Source organism: Puma concolor, chromosome D4 (assembly GCF_028749965.1).
Source record: "Puma concolor isolate L17-30 chromosome D4, mPumCon1.1.hap2, whole genome shotgun sequence".
NCBI lineage: Eukaryota > Metazoa > Chordata > Mammalia > Carnivora > Felidae > Puma > Puma concolor.
Window position 1 is genome coordinate 92,407,480 of NC_141679.1, and position 19,995 is coordinate 92,427,474.

The 19,995-nt window shown below is 58.3% G+C and overlaps 2 protein-coding genes across 10 annotated transcripts in view; both read right to left on the reverse strand.

Moving 5' to 3' along the window:
- Positions 1 to 1,331, reverse strand: part of SARDH (sarcosine dehydrogenase) — a 63,282-nt gene extending 61,951 nt beyond the window's left edge. For 3 of the 5 annotated variants that reach the window (XM_086684416.1, XM_086684412.1, XM_086684415.1), the window contains exon 1: positions 30 to 233. The gene's annotated coding sequence lies outside the window, so the exon portion shown is untranslated. The other 2 variants (XM_086684414.1, XM_086684413.1) reach the window with 2 other exon arrangements.
- A 9,462-nt stretch (positions 1,332 to 10,793) lies between these two features.
- Positions 10,794 to 19,995, reverse strand: part of VAV2 (vav guanine nucleotide exchange factor 2) — a 164,646-nt gene continuing 155,444 nt past the window's right edge. For 3 of the 5 annotated variants that reach the window (XM_086684418.1, XM_086684417.1, XM_086684420.1), the window contains 5 exons: positions 17,900 to 17,987; positions 16,836 to 16,959; positions 16,074 to 16,160; positions 14,993 to 15,147; positions 10,794 to 11,665 (listed from right to left, as the gene is read on the reverse strand). In XM_086684418.1, coding sequence (XP_086540544.1) covers positions 11,618 to 11,665; positions 14,993 to 15,147; positions 16,074 to 16,160; positions 16,836 to 16,959; positions 17,900 to 17,987 — 502 coding nt within the window. In that variant the 3' untranslated portion in view covers positions 10,794 to 11,617. The remainder of the gene's footprint in view (positions 11,666 to 14,992; positions 15,148 to 16,073; positions 16,161 to 16,835; positions 16,960 to 17,899; positions 17,988 to 19,995) is intronic. The other 2 variants (XR_015243172.1, XM_086684419.1) reach the window with 2 other exon arrangements.

Genomic DNA, 19,995 nt, shown 5'->3' on the forward strand with positions numbered 1-19,995 from the left:
CGGGGTGGGGACTTGAGCGACAATGTCACCTGAGCTGTGAAGCCGGAGCCAGAGGAGCGCTCCTCAGAGGCTGTGGGGTGAAGGAGGTTGACGGAGCCTCCGCCTGGTGGAGGAGGGCTCGCGCCCTGGCAGCCCGAAGGTTCCTGCAGCCAGAGGCGGAGAGAAGTCTTGATCTGTCCCAACCCCGCCCGCCCAGGGGAGGGCCCGGGCCCTGCCCCTCCCGGGGTGGGGGGGGGGGGAACCTCCAGCCGGCCACTTCTCCGCTTGGCGCCCCCTGCCAGTGCCTGGCCCAGGGGCTGCAGGGTGCCGTCCCTTCCTTCCTCCTCAGCAGCTTCCCAGCCGGACCCGGGCTGCCCGCCCCCGGCCCGCCCCCGGCCCGCCCCGCCAGCCCCTGTCGCCGCCCCCCACCCCGCCGGGAGGGACCGCCCACCGCCTCTGGCTTCTTGGCTGCCAGGGCCGCAAGCGTGTGGGCCGCAGAGCAGTGCTGTGGACCCTGAGGCCCCATTAACCCTGGGTGTTGGGGCGGGTGACCTCACCTCCTCATCGCTAAAACAGGGGTTACAGGTATGCTCCGGTGCCCCCGTGCACCCCTGCCTGCCCGTGCCTGTCTGTGCTCTCCAATGCCCCCAAATGAGCTTAGCACAGGTGAGGTGGGCAAAAAGTGCTGGGTAAGCAACAGGGTTGTGCCAGGCCCCGTGGCTCGTGAGGGCCCCTGGGGAGGGGATCCAGGGCCTTCGCAAGCACCTGCCTGTCCAGCTCCGGCTTGCTTGCTCCCGGGGGAGGGGTGCCCACCGCCTTCAGAGGCAAGCCAGAAAAAGTCTGGCTGTCTGCACCCTGCCCTCCAGAACTCCTGGATCCCTCCGTCGCTTTCTGAGATGTCCCTGAGCCTCTGGCTTGCCAGCTGCACAGTGCCCAGCTCCCCTGGGCAGGAATGCCTACCTCCATGTGACTGCTGGGGACCTTGGGACCCACAGAGGGGCGTCAGCCTGCCTTGGGCCACACAGAAGCCTTCGGTCTGACTCTGGACCTAGGCCGTTCAGTGTCTGCCCAGAGGAGAGACCACTCACTCCCCTGCTCGCCCCTCTCCCCCCCCGCCCCCCACCAAGGAAGGTCGCCCCACAGGTGCAAGGCTTCGCTGGACAGTGCTCGGGCCAAGGGCAGGGGGCCCAGCCTGCTCACTCAGCACACGGTGGGCCAGGCCAGCAGCCTGGGGCCAGGCTGCATCACTCAGTGAGGCGAAGGACAGGTCAGACAGAATGAAGATGGAGCGTGGCCACAGCGTCCTCAGAGCACTAGACATGAGGTGCACCAGGGACACAGCGGTTGCTGTGGCCCCAAGGCAGCGGCCGAGGCAGCCCGGGCCTCTCCTGGCCCTGCACTCAGAGACAAGCGGCAGTTGCAAAATTGTCCCAAACCAAGCGAGCAGCAGAGTTGCCCTGGACTTTGGACAAGGGGTGGTGGCTGGCGGGCCAGGCCTGGCTGTGGGTCAGCGTTATAGGATAGGTGATTGATCAGGCCCGGCTCGGGTCCGGGACAGGTGGATGGGCCACCTCGTCTCCCCAGGCTGCTGGAGGGCACAGCTCCAGAGCTGGGCAGGCTCCAGCCAGGGACGCTGAGGCAGGGCTGGTCTCCTCTGGCCGAGCCTGAGTTTCCCCACCTGGGGCGCAAGGACTATAACCCCTGTAGTGTCAGTTTTAGGGAAGTTTTGTAAATTTCCCTATGTTACCTTCTACTTTCGGTGCCTTTGAAGAGAGCCGTGGTGCAAAGCGGGGTGACAGTTGACCCTTGAGGGTGAGGGGTCACCCCCAGTGCCAGCCCTCCCCCTGTCCCTGGACCGACACCCTGGCGGGCTGCCCCCTGCTCGCATGGCCTGCATGTACCTGGGCCAGCACCCTCCTTGCCCGGGCGGCCCTCCCCACAGGCCCTGGCCGGCCCTCCGCCCCGCCCCCACCCGCTGGCCAGGCCTCCAGGACAGAGGGAGGCGCCTGCAGGCCGCTCTCTGACTGGGCAGACGTCCAAGGTGGAGCAGGGGGATGGGCCGGGGGAGGAGCCTCCTCCAGAGAGCTCCCTGCGTGGCCCTGCAAAAGAGGGACACTAAATAACAACAGGGCAGGGGTGCCTGGGTGGTGCAGTCGGTTAGGCGTCCGACTTCAGCCAGGTCACGATCTCGCGGTCCGTGAGTTCGAGCCCCGCGTCGGGCTCTGGGCTGATGGCTCAGAGCCTGGAACCTGTTTCCGATTCTGTGTCTCCCTCTCTCTCTGCCCCTCCCCCGTTCATGCTCTGTCTCTCTCTGTCCCAAAAATAAATAAACGTTGAAAAAAAATTTTTTTTAAAGAAAAATAAATAGATAAATAACAACAGGGCAGCACTCACTGCCATCCAGTGGCCTCTGCGAGGTGCTCCGGGGGCCTCACTGGGGGACGAGCCATGAGCGCTCTACACGTGTCACCTCAGAGAAAAGAAAAGACCGGTGCCGTTGACTGAGGCACAACACAGCCAAGGGGTGTCAGGCAGGGCAATCCAGGGAGCAGGGAAGTTTCCAGAAAGACTTGGAGGGCTGGAATTAGAACGCTTCCAAGATTTTCTTTTTCCAATAGAGACCCTACAAAAACATCAACTCCCCCCATGGCTTCATGATGACAGGGTGTTTCTTCATCCGGGGCTAAGGGGTGGTCCTCCCCCCAGAGGCAGGCGCCCCCCTCCCCGCCCCGCACACTCAGGGCTGCGGCCACTTGGGCACAGCTGTTCCCAGCAGTGGGAGGCCGAAGGGTCCCTCCACACCCCTGGGACCCACATAGCGGGTGTGGGCGGCTCCGTGCAGGGCCCCAAGGCTCCCGCTTCACTCTGATTTGTTCCGCAAAGTATTTGGGAGCGAAATAGTGTGTGTGTAGTGGGGGGGGGACTGGTTGCTCCTTCTTGCGGGGCCAGGCCGACTGAGGGTTTCACGGGTCACCTGGGGCTGCCACACTGAGCTTCAGGCACCACACTGCCCAGGGGAGGGGGACAGAACAGAACTTCAGAGGGAGACCCTGCAGAGGCTGTTGGAAGCTGGAGATGGAAAAGCAGTGACCACGGACACAAGACCCCCCCCTACACACACACACACACACACACACACACACACACACACACACCAGCCAGGCCCCCTGCCAGGTCAGCCAAACCCTCTAGGCTCTCACATCAACAACCCCCGGGGTCAGGAGGCCTCCCCCACCCCCCACCCGCCCACGAAATGCAGATTTCCAAGCTCCTCATGAAAAGTTGAGAGGCTGGGCCACACGCCCCCCCCCCCCTCCCCCCCCGCGCCCGCCAGATGCACTTAGATGGGCCTGTTCTGTCCAGTTGGCCACTGTCCCCACCCTGCCAGTTTGCCCTTTCACATTTCCTGCTGGCCTCGGGGAGCTTTGCCCAAAGACTGGGAGCCCCCAGGTATTGCCGGAGGCAAAGACAATCTTCCTCTCTCTGGCTCAGGGGGCCAGAGCTCCGGGAAACAGGAACCCACCCAGGGAAACGGGTCTTGCAGTGAGCAGAGGGTGAGGGGGCTGTGCGGTGCTGTCTTCAGCCCTGGGATCCGAAAGGCCTCTGGGCGCTTAGGCGAGGGCAGCAGCTCCCCGTAGATGGGGGGCTTGGCCCCCGCCCCCGCCCCAGGAGGCTGAATCTTTACAGAAACACCGCCCCCTGGTGTCCATATGTGAGCATGACACCCTGGGAGAGCTGGACCCCAGACCAGGACCCAGACGCAGGATGGGCACTATTGCCCCAAGAGGGAACCCGCAGGCAGACTCGAAGGTGGATCCCCCCACTGGGACTGGCATCCTGGGCTCCTTCGGGCTCTCACGCTGTCCTCACGGAACACGCCCCTGGCAGGGAGCTTCCTTCCTGATTGCTATGGGCTTTGTCTCAGTTTCCGAGATCAGCTTGAGACGCGCCCTCTCCTAGTGGGATGTGTCCATTTCTCCCCATAATTCGGCCAGCTTTCCTCTTATAGATTTTCAGGCTCCGTTGTGAAGTGTATTAAGCTCCAGGATTGTTCTAGCTTATCATTTCATTGTCCCTTTTTATCATGAAATAATGAACCTCTTTATCCGGGGGGGGGGGGGGTGCTGCTAAATATTTAACATTTGGCTCGAGGTGGGGAGCGTTGGCTGATCCCTTTGGTGTAAATACTCCCGCCAGCACCAAGTTCAAGCTGCCAGCGGGGAGTCGCTGAACCCAGAGCCGGAAAGAGGCCCACAGGACCTAGCACGAGCCACTTGTGGCCACCACTGTTTTTACACGTTAACGCTTTTTGCCCCAAAGCAAATATTGGTCTGATACCAATATTGTTCTCTGCGCTCTGACACCTGCCTGGTGCACCTTTTTCCATCGTCTGCTTTCAGTATTCCTGTGACATGACGTCTCAGTGGTGCCCAGCACATTCCTACTTTAGAGTGTGACACAAAGCTGTGACCTCCCACCACTGGGGACAGCGGCTTCTCCCGGGAGCCGACAGAGCAGAGTGCGGGGCCCACAGACAAGAGGCTCTCACGCGGCCCGGCTGCCGGTCTCCACCCTGGGACACACTTTGTCCCTTTTCTGCTGAACTCGCTGAGCCCCCTAATCGGGGAGAGAACTGGAAGGATGCGCTTGGCACGTTGGTTAGGGTTTGGGGTTTAGAGGGGGTGTCAGAAGACAGTTCTAAGAAACAAAATACATCAGAGCAGGGGCGACTGGACGGCTCAGTCGGTTGAGCGTCCGACTTCAGCTCAGGTCATGATCTCGTGGTTTGCGAGTTCGAGCCCCGCATCGGGCTCTGTGCGGACAGCTCGGAGCCTGGAGCCTGCTTGGGATTCTGTGTCTCCCTCTCTCTCTGTCCCTCCCCTGCTCTCTCTCTCTCTCCCTCTCCCTCTCTCACACACAAGGAAACATTAAGAAAGGTTTTTTAAAAATACGTCAGACCAAAAAGCCACTGGGGCAGTTGAAACAGAAACTTACGTTCTCTCCCAAGCGTGTGTGCTTTACTCCCTACACGATGCAGGTGTAGCTCACTTGTGTGAATTGAGTTATTCAGGGTGTTGTTCATATCCGAAGTGGGAATGGACCGTGGAGCGTCTGAGGAAGTTCAGCATGCTGCGCATTTTCCCCATGAATCAAGATTATCCATCCACCACCAAGACATGCCTCGAGGGGGCCTGACGGCCTGTGTTTGCCCCACGGACCCCTCATGGCCACTGGCCTCTGTCTCCGTTGGCAGAGGCTGCTGTCACCTCCTGCTTCCCCCCATTCTCTTATCTTTCTCTGGTAATCAGACCAGAATAAAGACTGCATTTCCCAGCCCCCTAGGCAGCCAGGTGCGGCCATCTGGCCAAGTTATGGCCAGAAGGTGTCCTTAAAGAAAGATGGTCATGCCCCTTCCCTGCTCCTTCTCTTTCCTATTGGCTGGAAGGTGGATTCCAGGGCTGGAGCTAAAGTCCCATCTGGGAGCATGTGAAGTCACACCCAGGAGACCAAAAAGAAAACTCAGAAAGACCTAGGTCCCTGACAGTGTGAGCCTGGGTCGCTACCCAGACTATTAGGTGAGCAAGAAATGGCTATTTCCATCTCTTGTCTTATAGGCTGCCCATCAACCGTGGCCAGATTGTAACCCTAACAGCCCAAGGCTTGCACTGGGGGACGGCTTCAGAGTATTGCGGGTGGGGGTCTCGCTTCAGCCATCTCGTCACAGCCCCAAGGGCACATAGGGGTCAAGATGTGGAATGATTATCCAGAGAGAATCCAGGGGAACAAAACTCCCATACAGATCCTATATGCACATGTAGGCTTTCTTTTTCTAGGGAAATTAAAGGATCAAAACTAAATTGTTAAGAAAAGAAATACAGCAATCATGACTAAAGAACAGGAGTCTAACTCACAAATGTAAAATCTTATGGGTCCTCCCCCCCGCCGCTATCCCCTCCTCCAGCGGTGGGGCCAGCCAGTCCCCGTGGCCAGTCGGAGCCATCCAAACGAGAGCTGCAATTATAAAACCCTGTGATTGGTGCACATTTAATACATTTGTAATTTTCTACTTGGAAAAGCCCCATTTTAAATAGATAATTTGAATGGAGACCTAAAACTTTTGTTCAAGGAAGTCATGTTTTGTTTCAGCCCGTAAGAGGGAAAGCCTACCTCCGGTCCTCGGCTTTTGCAATACGAGCTATCAAGGTCACCGGTTTCCGGTCAAGTCCCGTTTCAGTAGTATATTTTTTTTTTTAATTTTTTTTCAACGTTTTTTATTTATTTTTGGGACAGAGAGAGACAGAGCATGAATGGGGGAGGGGCAGAGAGAGAGGGAGACACAGAATCGGAAACAGCCTCCAGGCTCCGAGCCATCAGCCCAGAGCCCGATGCGGGGCTCGAACTCACGGACCGCGAGATCGTGACCTGGCTGAGGTCGGACGCTTAACCGACTGCGCCACCCAGGCGCCCCACCGTTTCAGTAGTATATTACAAGTTGTGCTATCAAATATTTCTATCCTTTAAGAATAAATTTGATTTTATAATTTCCTTTTCGATTTTTATTTAGAAGTACGTTTCTTAATTTGCAAACATATGGAAATTTCTTGTATATACTTCCTTACTGATTTCTACCCTTGCTCATTGTGGCGAGAGAAACTAGTCTGTAAGGTGACTTGAAATCCTTTGAGATCTGCATTATGGGCCAGTACGAGGTAAATCTTCGTGGAGATGATGTGTACTTTCCAAGGGGTCACAACATTCTGCATATGCAATAGCTAATGGTTATTTTACTCTTACTGTTTTTGTTTCAATGTCTGCTTCACTTTTCAGTTAGAGACAGAAAGAGAAAGTTGTATTAGAGCTTCCCATGTATGATGATGGGTTTGTCTCATTCTTTCTGTTCTTCTGTGAATTTTGCTTTATGAATTTTGAGGTTATGTTATAAGGAGCATACGACTTTAAAACTGTCATGTTTTTCTAATAAATGAGAATTTTAACTCATTAGGTAACAAGCCTTTTAAAACAATTTTAATTCATTAGGTAACAAGCCTTTTAAAACTCTGGTGATGCCTTTTTTTGTTTGGTTTGCTTTAAAATCTGGTATGACATTAACTTTTAACTTGACTACACTGTGAATCTTTCTTTTTTTTTTTAAAACATTTATTCATTATCGAAAGATAGAGACAGAGCATGAGCAGGGGAGGGGCAGAGAGAGAGGGAGACACGGAATCCAAAGCAGGCTACAGGCTCCGAGCTGTCAGCGCAGAGCCCGACGCGGGGCTTGAACTCACAAACCGTGAGATATGTCCTGAGCCGAAGTCGGATGCCCAACCGACAGCCACCCAGGCACCCCTACACTGTGAATTTCTATTTTTCATCTTTGAAGTCCAGGGTTAACTACACTGTGTTAATTTGTCCTGGGGCAAACCAATGCCTTTACATTGTTTTACTTCTAGAAAGTTAACAAACTGATTGAAACCTTTGTCCTATTTGGTGTGTTAATTTCCTTTTCACGATGGGGGTGCTCCTTGAGATGCCCAGCTTTACGCCGGAGGCCAGCTCCGGCTCTGGCCTCCGAGGCCCTGGGGCCAGTGTCTTGAGTGTTGGAATCCCTGGTCTCCACCCCAGAGGGCTTGAGATCCTCGAGGCTGCCCTGGCATAGGCTCCCGTATCTGCTCTGGTTTTGTGTCTCTCCTTTCTGGGACAGGCCACCTTGTTCCAAGCTCAGTCTTGCATTCTCTTTTTATATGGCGTTCCTGTGTTTGTGGTGCAGCGGTGGGAGAGGCGTCCTCCTCACCTCAGAAAGTGGGTGGTTCCCATCTCGTCCAGGGAGCTTTCCTAGAGCTCCACAGGGCGGCCTCTGCGGCTGCCCCACCCAGGAGTGCCCACACCATCAGATGAAGGGACATGGCGCCCTGGCACCCTGAGAGCCCTGCGGGCAGCAAGCCCTCTGACCAGGGGTGCGTGGCTCCCAGCAGCTTTCCTACATCCCAGGGTGACCTCAGGCGGCAGCCTCCTCCTCCCTCCAGGCCTCCACCCTGGTCCACGCGCGGGCCCTTGAACAGGCCTGGGGCTTCCCACTCTTCCTGGGTCTGGGCTCCACAGCAGGTGCTTTGAGGCCCTCCCTCGAAGCTTCCCTGCCCCTAGCACCCCCAATTCCACCTGCACTTCCCCTCAGGCCACCGTGGCTCTCTGCAGCTCGCTCGGCCCTGCTTGGGGCAGCCGGGGACCGCTGACCCCAGGGCTGCTGAGGGAGCGTCTGTGCCTGTCCATCCCCCACGTGGGCGTGAGAATTCAGAACTGCAGCCGGCTCTCTCGGGAGGTGGGGTTGGGACAGCCAGGCCTCTCGGGGCCTCGGGCCTGAGAAACTCATTGACAGAGGGCTGGTCCAGAAAAGGCGGGCCTCCCATCGGGTTCTCAGGGGCATCACAGTGAGCCAGGCTCCGGGGCTGTGGGTCCTGGAGACCAGGGCTGGGTGAGCTCCAACACTCTATCTGTGTCACCTCAAACATCGGCACTGGCCTCCCGGTTTGCAACAAAATCTGAGTGCCGGCTGTGTACCAGGCTCCAAGTCTCACTTGATCCTCACCACCTTGAGCTAGGTCCCGGGGCGGGTCACCCGCCCCGTCAGCTATGCCCCTGTCTCCTCAGTAACAGGACCCCAGCACTCTCCAGGGAGGCCATGTGTCCCGCTCAAGTCCTGCAGTGAGTATGAGCCTCCACTGCAGGCAGGAGTGGCCACGTGCCTCAGCTCTGGGTAAGGAGGGGAAAGGGAAGCACTGTGCCAACCTCTGCCTCTGCCTCTGCCCGTGGCCTCGATGGCAGGAGCTCCAGCAGCCACCTTGGAGCATGAGGCCACAGCGAGGATGGACGCACAATGCTGAGGAGGGGAGGGGCCTGGGTTTAGGGATGGGGCACCAAACCGTCCCTGGAACCTTGTCTGGACTACGTCTCCATGAGGGAGAAATAAATCTCTCCCCTACTGTTCTGATTTTCTGTCGAAGGCCATAGACCCACTCTCTGGAGAGATTATTTTTTATCTCCAACATATACCTACAAAGAAACTGGCTGGCCTGAAGGACATACCCGAGAGGCGGCAGGGCTAGGGTTGAATCCCACCCAAATGGGAAGACTGTCTCTGATGGCCGCGGGAGGATTCTGTGGGACACGGCGTGGGAAGCCCATGGCACGGGGCCAGCCGGGAGGAGGCGCCCGGGCAGTGGCCCTGGCATCACGATCTATTCCAGACCCACAGCCTCTTGCCTCCCCAAGGCCTCTGACCCAGGCCACAGCATCCTGGGCTCACAGTGTCCGGGTGGGGCTGATTCTGCTGGACACTGACAGAAGAATCCAGCCACTCCCTCCTCCCTGGCATGAAAGGCCAGCCACTCCTGCAGAAAAGAACTTAGGTTTATTTGCAGTAAAAACCGTGGTCTGAAAAAACCTATTGGCAAATGTACAGTCTGCGTCCCACTGGGGGGCCGTCACCAGCTGTGGGACCCCCAGACCCCTGACCCGCATGCACCGGGCTCCTAAGTGTTCACAGCTAATGTCAGGCCCCGGGTCCAAAGCCCCTCCGGAGCTCGTCCTGTCTCCTGCCAAAACCCCCCACCCCTGCTTCCCAGCCTGCCCCCGGCCTGCCTACCCTCCGGGTTCATGCAGTGCAAACCCAAACCAAACACGTTTGAAAACAAACGAAAAACAAAAACAAAACATTCACAAAAACCAGCGTTCTAAATTATGTTTTCTCAGTATCCTGCGTTGTCGTGACGCCTCGTTTCACGATAACCTCAAATATACATCATTTTCTTGCTCTTATAAAATATCTTCCTTCTTATTCACAGATATATAATGGGAGCTTTGGAGGAAATAATTACAAACTGTTTTTTCCCTTAAAAAACAAACAGGCCAAACCGGAAACAAAACAATCGAAACAAGAGAAACAAAACCCTTTTGACAACAGTAAACATGAAAGGGGCCGGCTGGGTCCCCCCCCCCCCCCGCCCCCACACACACACCCACCCCAGGCTCGTGGCTGGGCCATCGGCAGAGGGCTGCGTGTGCAAAGTGCTGGATGTGCCCTGATGATGGGGACTCGGGGCTGCTCTCTCCGAGGCCAACTCTCTGCTTCCCTCCCCGTGTCCCTCTGCCCCCCAACACGATCCTGTTCACCCTCGCACCTCAAGCCTCTGCGGACCACCTTCCCTCTTCCCCTGGCTGCTGACCGTCCCTGAGCCCTCCCTGCCTCCTCCCCGGGCCGGGACACTGTGCGTGTGAGCTGAGCCTGGAGGCCACACGGCTGACTTCAGAGGAACCCCAGGGTGCGGCGGGGCAACGGCAGCCACGGCAGCAGGGGCTGGCCTTCCCCACGCCCGGCCTTGCCCGGTCCCCGCGCCCTGCAGAGGGCAGGGCAGCCGGCCGAGGGGCAGGGGACACACACAGCCCAGGTTTCACCAGCAGCTTTGGCACGGAGCTCGCAGGGAGGTGGCGCCGCTAGGTCTCGTGCAACATCCAGGCCGAGGGAGGGAGAGGGTCTGGACGAGAGAGCCAGAGGTCAAAGGCCAGGGGGAGTCAGGAGGGGGAGTTCGGGGGGGTAGGGGGGCCACCCCCAAGAGCACTTATTTCGAGCTGGCCACAGGCCCAGTTCGGGGCGGCAGGAGGAAGTCTCGCAAGGGCCGGTACCAGTGGGGAGGCTGGGAGGCCCCTCAGGAACCACCCCGCATGACACAGGAGACTCCGGGGTGGGGGGGACCGGGGCGCGGGGGGGGGGGGCTCCTTCTGGAGAGGAATGTGAACAGCGGGGACCGAGCGAGGGGAAAACTCTTCACCCACATCAGGGTTTACAAAAGGTGTATCCACCTGACAGCAGGACAGGACAGGACAGACGCATTCCTGGGGTTCAGGGCAGGAACAGTACCATTGGCTGGGGAGGAGGGTCGGCCCCTTCATCGTTCGCTCAGGCCCCCTCCTGAGAGAGGGACCCCCTCCCCGGGCGGAGCCTGCACACCCCTCACGCGGAGGGCCACGAGGAGTCAAGGGGGCCCGCGCGGACCCCCTAGCGATGCTTTCTTCTCCTACACCTGAGCACAGCTGGGGCTGAGCACCGGCTGCGGCAGACGGCCTGCCTCCGGTCCCTTCTGACTCTCTGGGCCCGAGGCTGCCCCCCGGGAGTGGCAGGAAGCAGGCAGGCTGAGCGTCCAGGGCTGAGCAGAAGGGGCTGGGGGAAGGCCCCTTCTGCCGTCCCAGTCCTCCCCGGGAGCACCTGCTGTTCAGACCTCGGCTCCCGAATGCCGTCTCAACGGGACAGGGGCCCGGGTGAGCTCCGGCCTCAGCTGTCACCCAGAGCCTGGCTCGGGACGCCCCAGGCGCTCCCTCCCCTCGGCGCTCTGGTGGTGGCCGTCACGACAGGGCTGGCCCGGCTCTCCTCTATGTACAAGTAGCGTACCCAGGACAGGCCACCGAGGGCAGACTGAAGGTGGGCCGGTTTGCATGTAGGATTTTGAACACCCTCCCCATCCCCATGGGCTGCTGAAGACTGGAAGGTTGGCGGGCGTGTCCCCTCTGAGTCACAGAGCTAGAGACAGACTTCAGAGCTGGACTCTTCGAAGAAAATCCATGAGCCCTGTCCGTGTTGTTGTCGTCACTGGATGCCCTCCTCTTCTACATATGTTGAAGGAAACCAGCCGATCTGAAAAAGGTGGCGGGGTCACATGAGAGAGCGTGTGCGCACGGGTCTGCGTGTGTCTGCACACGTATGTGCACGTGTCGGGGTGAGGGGTCAGCAGAGGCTCGTGGAAATGGGGGATCCTTCAAAAGACTGGAGTTTGAAGCCAGGCTTACCTCAAGGGGGGGCCCCGGCAAAGACTGGGAGCCTGGGGGAGCTGCGGCCCCGGGGTAGGAATGACCCTCAAACGCGCCCGCCCCCGGCAGCTCAAGATGACATATTCTCCCTCTACCTGCCAGCCAGAAAAAAACTAAATCCTCCCTGGAGGAAAATAACATCATGCCAAGCCTCTGTTCTATACACAGGCTCGTTATTCAATCAGGACCTGGTGACAGAAGGTAGGAGAAAATGCAGGTCACGGAAACGGATTACTACCGGATTAGTAGTAATCCCCTGGACAATACTATCCAAAAATGAACTTGACACAATTCCTCACAAAAAGGAAGCAGGTCTCGCTGGAGGTACGACTGATCCCTCGGGGGATGACCAGGAGAGGAGAAAACTGTCTCTTAGCATAGAACGTCCCTTGATGGGTGTTCAAGAAACAACGGCCAGAAAATCACTGTTTTTCAACCATGATAGAAAGAATTGACCAGACAAAATTCATCAGTAAGTGATAGAACTAGTAGATGAAAGTTTGATGGGGGACAGGATATTTACCTGATTTCAAAGTGTTACCCTGCAAGGTACTCATGAATAACAGTAACTTCATGGTGGAGAAACTCAACAGATAATCGCTTTAACCAAGTCATCAAAATTAACGTCACAACAACAGGACAAACTGACCTCATATACCTCTGGATGGGACACTACAGTACTGAAAGGGATACAACACCCACATTATGTTCCCACCAAAGATATATGACCTCAACCTCATCATGAAGAAAATATCAAACAAACCTAAATTGAGGGATAGCCTACAAAAATAAGTGGCCTATACTCCTCAAAAAGGTCAAAGTCATAGAAGACTGAGAAAGGCTGAGGAATCGTTCCAGAAGAAAGAGAGTTAAGGGCCATGGCAAGTAAATGCAATTCCTTTGGGTAGACGAGACACGGGATAACCAGTGACATCTGAATATGGACTGTGGGTTAGAGAATCATATTCTATTAAAGGGGAATGTCCTTGATTGTAGGACACTGAAGTACTTAGGGCTTTAGTGGGGGAAAGGATAGGACTTCTATAATTTACTGTCGAATGGTTAAGAGAAAAACAAGCAGAGAGCGAAGGAGAACCTAAGTGATAAATACACAAACGACTCTTAATTGGTAACTCTGGGCACAAGGAGCTACAGCAACTTTTCTTTAAGCCTGAAACTGTATCCAAACAAATTAGAGGGGCGCTTGGGTGGCTCAGTCGGTTAAGTGTCTGACTTCAGCTCAGGTCATGATCTCACGATTCATGAGTTCAAGCCCCACGTCGGGCTCTGCGCTGATAGCTCGGAGCCTGCTTGGGATTCTCTCTTTCTTTCTTTCTCCCTCTCCCTGTGTCCCTCACCCACCTAAAATAAGTAAACTTAAAAAAAATTGTAAACATTTCCTAATAAGAACATTGAAAAAAAGGAAGTAAAACAAAGAGGTGTTCGGATTCCACAAAAACTGGGAATTTATTAGTAGCAGACTCACCCTAGAAAACATACTTAGAAGAAGGAATTTCAGGCAGCAGGAACACGCTTTTGGGTGGAAATACAACAAAGCAGGAAAGCATGGGGAGCCTGGGGCAAGGTAAACAGGTGGGAATGCTAAACGAAACTAACTGCTTAAAACAAAAATAATGTCTAATGGGACTAAAAAAAATGTGTAGAATTAAGATACACGACAACACCTGTACCAAATTCGGGAGGGGATAAGTACAGTCAGAAGTTGTAAGGTCCCTGCATTATCTGGGAAGCAGTAAAAGTACTAATTTAAAATCGTCTCTCAGAAGTCAGAGGTGCACGCTGTAATCCCTGAGTAACCACTCAAGTAATAGGAAAAGAATGTGTAACTCACCAACCGAGGAGGCAGGAAGTGGAATAGAAAAAAAAAAAAAAAATTGCTGACAATTCAAAAGTAGGCAAAAAGAAGGAGAAGGAGGAGGAGGAGGAGGCAGAAGAAGAAAAAAGAAGAAGAAAAAGAAGAAGAAATGGATGTGACAAATAGAAAATAAACAGAAAGATGATGGATTTAAATCTTCGCTCAGTAATTACATTAAATGTAAATGGGCTAATGCTCTTATTAAAAGGCAGAGACGGTCAGATCAGACTGGCTTTAAAATATGTGTAACATAACATCTTATCTCTACCTTGAATTTAAGAATACAGAAAAGTCGAAAGTAAAGCATGAGAGAGTGAAGTCGGCCACGCAAAACATTAACTCCTTCCAAACAAGCTGGGCTGCTCAAAGAGCAGACAAAGTAGACTTGGAAGCAAGAACTGCCAGGGACAAAAAGAATCACTTCATAATGGGGCCAAAGCAACAGGAATATCTAGTCACACTCTAAACCGGTAGTTCTGAATCACCTGGGAAACTGCTTTACCCATGATCTGGGTGAGGAGGACCTAAGTAAACAGCCCCAGGAGCCTCCAATGTTGGCGGCCCTAGGGCCACTTTGAAAACCAGTGGTTCAGCCCTCCAGGCCAGCACCTAGGACTCGGTGGCCTCATGCTTCTGAAGGGCTGTCGGGTGGAAAATGGATCTGACCTGAGGCCTCCGAGGGGCAGACAACACGCTAGGTGGAAGCAGACCAGCTCCACCACCTGACAATGGAATGATGAGCCATGGGAGCCAAGGCAGGCGAACCCTGCACAGCCCGGTGTGCCTGCCAAGGGCAGCTGCCCCATGCAAGCTCCAGTACCCTGCTGGGTGAGTGCTGACAAACCCGGTCAAAGCCAGGGGGTCCAGAAGGGGTACAGGAATAAGGGGCCATGGAGTGCTGCAAGGTCATAGGGTAGACAGGGAAGGGCATCCTCAGGCAGAGTGGGTGGGAACACAGTGTGCCCCTTCCCGTCTCCCCAGCATGTAAGGGAGGCCAGTGAGGACACCTGAGCGCCCTGCTGTGGTCCTGCGGCCTCTCTGCCTGCAAAGAGGGCTTGAGTACGTGCAGGTAATGTGGAGCGTGTGTGTAAAACACGTCCCCCTGCAGTGGCCACAACCACAGAACGGGACCGAGCACAGATACGGGGCCAGACAGGCCTGGATCTGGCTCCAACCCGGGCAGCTCGGGTCTATGGCTCAGAGGGGGCGTCACAGTGCTGGGGCAGGTACGCTGAGGTGCCAGCCTGCCCCAACCTGGCCTGGGGCTGAGCCGCTTACCCGTCCATTGGCCTCGCCCTTCCACCAGCCCTGGTCCCCGCCAATGCGGCTATATATCTTCACCAGGTCGCCTTCCCGCAGTGAGAGCTCACGCATATCCCGGGCAGCAAAGTTGTACCTGGCCACGGCCGTGCCGATGACGCGGGGTGTGAACACTGTTGGGGGAGATGGGCAGGGTCACAGAGCCGGTGGGGGAGGGGGCCCAGCTTGGTCCCCCCGGTGCCCGGCCCCGTGCCCAGAGAGGAGGGCTGTCCTGCAGAAAGGCTCTGAAGGGACAGGCTATTCTCCAATTCCACCCAGACCTGCAGGCCATGGCCCACGCGACCCTCCCGCGAAGGCACTCACACCGAGTCACAGCCAACAAATGGGATCGTGGGCTCAGAGCAGGTGCTCAGGTTCTGATCACTACGACTCGCGTGGGCCCCACCCCTGCAAGCCCAGTGCACGAGTGTCACCTGCCCAGTGGTCACTCAGCTGACCCAGCCTGCATGCTGACGGAGCACCTGGGGCCAGACCCCGGGGTGCCAGTGCCTGGCTTCTAGGTCCCCAAACCAAACTGGACACGGGGCTGGGCCAGCTCGGCTGGGGACCCAGGAGTCCTGGTGGGCAGGGGACAATGACCGTGGTGGAGGGGACAGACGCAGCGGCCAGGGAAGGGCTCTGACTCTGGCAGCGGAGGGCCAAGTAGTCGGGCCCAGCTGAGACCCAGTCCCCCTGTCTCCAGGGCCCGCCCGGGGGGGTCCGCCGGTGTGATCCCTCTGTCACCCTGGGGGCGGCCACCCGGCTCTCCGCCGCTACCAGAGGCAAAGCCCTCAGCGAGCGAGGGGGGCTAGGGGGTGACAAGCTGGGGGGTGGCCGTCGGGGTGAGCGCGTGAGAGAGGTGACGGCGGTGAGGAGGTTGGCACCGAGCCTGACCGCGTCCTCTGCCCTGTCCCCGCCGGCCAGGCCGTCCCTTCCCTGTGCCTGTGCCCTCGGCCCTGTCCCGTGCCAGGCTACGGGCAGCTGCGGACGCCTTCCGGCGGGGGCCGCGGGCCGGCGGGCGGCAGGCCGGGCCCCCCCACGCCCCGGGCACCAGCGGTACCTGACCAGAAGGGAGCGGAGGAGCCCTGGGAGGCAAAGCTGAGGCCCTGAGGACTGAGAAAAGAAAAGTTGTAGGAGGCGCAGGAAGCTGCAAAGAGGCGAGAGAGAACGTGAAAGGGGCGCGCAGGCAGAGCGCAGGGGTGCGGGGCCAGGCCTGCCGGGCGGGGCTGCCCCTCCCGCCACCTCTCCGTGCCTGTTGCCTGGACAACACGGGACCCCCTCCCGGCGGGCGGGCAGGCTCCGGCGTGTCTGAAGCCACCTGTCCAGCACTCACTAGGTGCGCACTCAAGGGCCCGTCATGGGCGGGACTTCAAACACGCTGGGCCCACCCTGCCTCTAACTCCAGGTGGCCTCAAGCAAGACGCTGCCCTGTCCCCGTGGAGTCCTGCCCGCAAACGAGGTGCCAGATCTGGCTCCCTCCCAGCGAGGACCCCGGGGGGCTGGGGGTCAGGGAGGGATCTGAGCGCAGGTGGGACCTGCCCCGTTCTCACCCCATGCCGACCCCCGGGCAAGGGCACCAGGACAGGGAGCAGCAGTCCAGAGCTGGCACTCCCTACCCGTCACAGGGACCAGGAGGACACCCTGGCTCGGGGGGGTGCTTGTGATGGGCTGGGGGGGGGGGGGGCGCCTGGGCCAGTGGCTTGGGTCCCCCAGGAAAGCCTTCCTCGAGGGCAGGTGGGCAGCGAAAGCCAGGGCCGTGGGAAGCGGGCAGAACGGACACCTCCGGGTGAGCACCGGTGTGCCGGGCGGGTGCGGGCGTTACCTGGGGACCGGCTGGAGGCCCTGGAGGCCGCGCGCTCCCGTGACTTGTAGGGGTACTTGAGCGTGGTGTCCAGCTGCTTGAAGCTCTCCTTGAGCGAGTGGCACTGATAGTACTCCACCAGCTCCTACGGGACACACGTGCTCACTGCCACTGTCACCGCCTCCAGGCAGTCCCCCCAGGCGCCCTGGCCTCCCTCTCCCACCTCGGTTTCACTTGGGGGACTTGTGTTCTGGGCCCCCGAGGGCTCCCCACTCCTGCTCTCGGCCCAGCACGCCGCCCAGGGTGGGCGGTCAGAATCCGAGGGGCCCCTGAGCCAGTAGCTTCCCTCCAGCTGTTGCTACAGGAAAACCAGGGGCCGACACGGAGGATGGCGCCGGGATGCCCCGACAGCAGGGAAGGGCTTCCAGAAAGAACAGCACGTGCCGGAGACCGAATGCCCTATGATTACCGGCGTGGGGAGGAGAGGGCTGTGCCAACGGGGAAGTCTACCTTGCGGAAAGTATGCGAACGTCATGGGCAACAGTTCTGTTTCAAACCCGTAGATACGAGCCACACCCCAGACATTGTGACAGGTTGAGGGGCCTCCCCTGAATGCGAACACGGGGTTTTGGGCGGGGCAACTGGGGATACGTTTCTCTACTCTGTGCTTTTCTGTGGCCACAGCGGCCTTGTCTAAGACCTCAGGTCATTTAGGAAAGACACAATAGGCCTAATTTAAAAATCACGTTAAGAACTGTGCCTTGGGGCACCTGGGGGCCGGGCTGCGGGGCTAGGTGCTGGGGGGGGGGGGGGTGGCTGCAGTGACGCACGGCAGGCCAGGCCAGGCCAGGCCCTCCCCTCACTGTGCACCGTGGTGAACCCACTGGGCCCTCTGGGGGCAGAAGCCTCAACGCAGGGGCTGTGACCTAACTGACCCAAGGTGCCCTCCAAACCCACTTCCCTGGATCTTCCCTAGTGGCAGGAAAGTGCAGCCTACAGAGGCCATGGCGGCAGTGGGGCACCCGGGCCCTCCCAGGACCCTGCAGGCCAGGCCTCCCTCCCGAGGGAGCCACGGGATCACCTACCAAGAGGCTTTCAAACTTCTTCGCTTCTGTAATGTGGATCCAACTGTCTTTCTCGACCACCTTGATGTGCTTCACTTCATCGTTGAACCTGGGCAAACGCGTGGGCCTTGGGGTCACCACTCGGGCCATGTGGCCCCCGGCCCCCAGGGGTCCAGGCTTATTACCTGTCTGCCCTCGCCTTCTCACCCCCAGCCCCCGGCCCTTCTGGCCCACCCCCTCCTGGGCCTCTCCAGGGTCAGCCAGCAGGGTCTCAGGCCCCATCCAGCCCACGGGGGCCTCCTGTCCTGGGATTCTGCTCATCCCCCTCTCTGCACGGGGGACGTCATCCTTCTCCCTGTTTCTCTGTCGCCTGGCGAGGCCTTCACGGCTTGGTTTATAAAGTCAAAGGTCTGACCATGGCCCCCTGAGGCCCCAGGGGAGCAGCCCGCCCAGCTCCGATGCCGCCTAACATTGTCCTCTGCACCCTCCACTCCAGCCGACGGGCATCCCCAGACAGGCCACACGCACACCCGCCAGAGCTGCCCCTCTGCCGGGAAGGCCCACCCTCCCCTCCTGAGCTCGAGTCCTCAGGTCTCAGTTCCAATGTGACCCTGTCAGAGAGCCTCCCTTCCCCCCCAAACACCACTCCAGACGAAGACATCACGGGAAAAGGAAACACCAACGCCTCTACAGATGCAAAAGTCCTCGGCAAACTGAATCTCTCCCCACGCGTACGTCTATCTAACCCGAACAGTTAAAAGGACCTCACACCACAGCCAAATGGGACACTCCAAGAATGCAAGGCCAGTTTCACAACCGGAAATCAGTTAGTGGCATAAACAACCGGCAAATAATCAGGTGCCGGCTGCCCAGCATCCTCTCCCGAGGGGCCTCCGTCCACTGCCCACTGTTTCTCAAGGGTTCAAAGTCGGCTGTGCACGCTCACCGCACCCCAACTCCTTGGGCCGGTCTCAGCCCCAGGGGGAGCCCTGCAGGCCGGCCACACAGAGGTGCCAGGTGAACTCCTATCACTCCTATCTGGCGAGTGATATCTCTGTCACCTCCACCACAGACCTGCCACACGGTCCACACCCCACTTCCTCCCAGGGCCCTGCTGAGGCCGTCACAGCCCCACCACACGGTCACACCTCGCGAGGCTCCCCTTGGCCACCGTGGTACACGGCAACCTCAACTGGGGAGCAGGCCCTGCCTAGCGGGCGGCCTGGGCAGTGTCCGCCCGTTTCACCGGACATCTGTCCCTCCCCACGCCGGTCTTCCTTGTTCTCTGTACTGTAGAGCCAGCATGCTGGTTTCCGGCTCCAAGCATTTGTGGAAAGGCTGGGGCAGATTCCGACCTCCAGCCATCCCAACTCTGGGGGCCCTCAGCGCCCGTCTGCACAGGGGGACCCCAGCCCTGGATGAACACGGGTCCCCATCCACCGTCCTCTCTTGGATTTGGAACAGGGGAGGGGCATTCGCGCACATGCACATGCACACAGGCGTGGTGGCCGACCGCATGTGAGGGCTGTGCCCTCAGGCCGGGCTCTCGGCCCCCACTGGGTCCAGGTGCAGAGGAAGGGGCTTGCTAACGCTGGGGTGTGAGGCTGGGAGGGGCCTGCCCCTGGACACAGGCCACCCTCTGGGGCAGCACACAAAGCAGACTGGACCTTGAGGGTCACCATGGCAGACAGACCCCTCTATTTGCTGGCCTGTGGGCTGTCGGGGGCCTGACCCAAGATGCCCATCTCGTGGGCATCCTAGGCCGAAAGTGGCCGCCCACCGGTCAGATTCCATCTGTTGAGGGGGCGGTGGCAGACGGTGCACGAGGGGGCGGCCGCTGGGCAGGACACCCAGGCCAAAGGCCGAGGCCACAGGTCGCAGCGGTGTGACCTTCCCCTTCCCCCGAAGCCCACTGGTGCTGGGAAGTCCCTGACCTCGTATGGCATCCCTGCCCCAGCCCCGTCCCACTCTGCACCTGAGCCCGCGTGGTCCCCGCAACCCGAACAACGGGGGACTGAGCCCAAGGGGTGGCTTTGGGCGGGACGTTTTCACCCACGTCCCGGGCCAGCCACGTTGTGCAGACCCACAGACACTCTCCCGTCTCTAAAGTGTCCTGC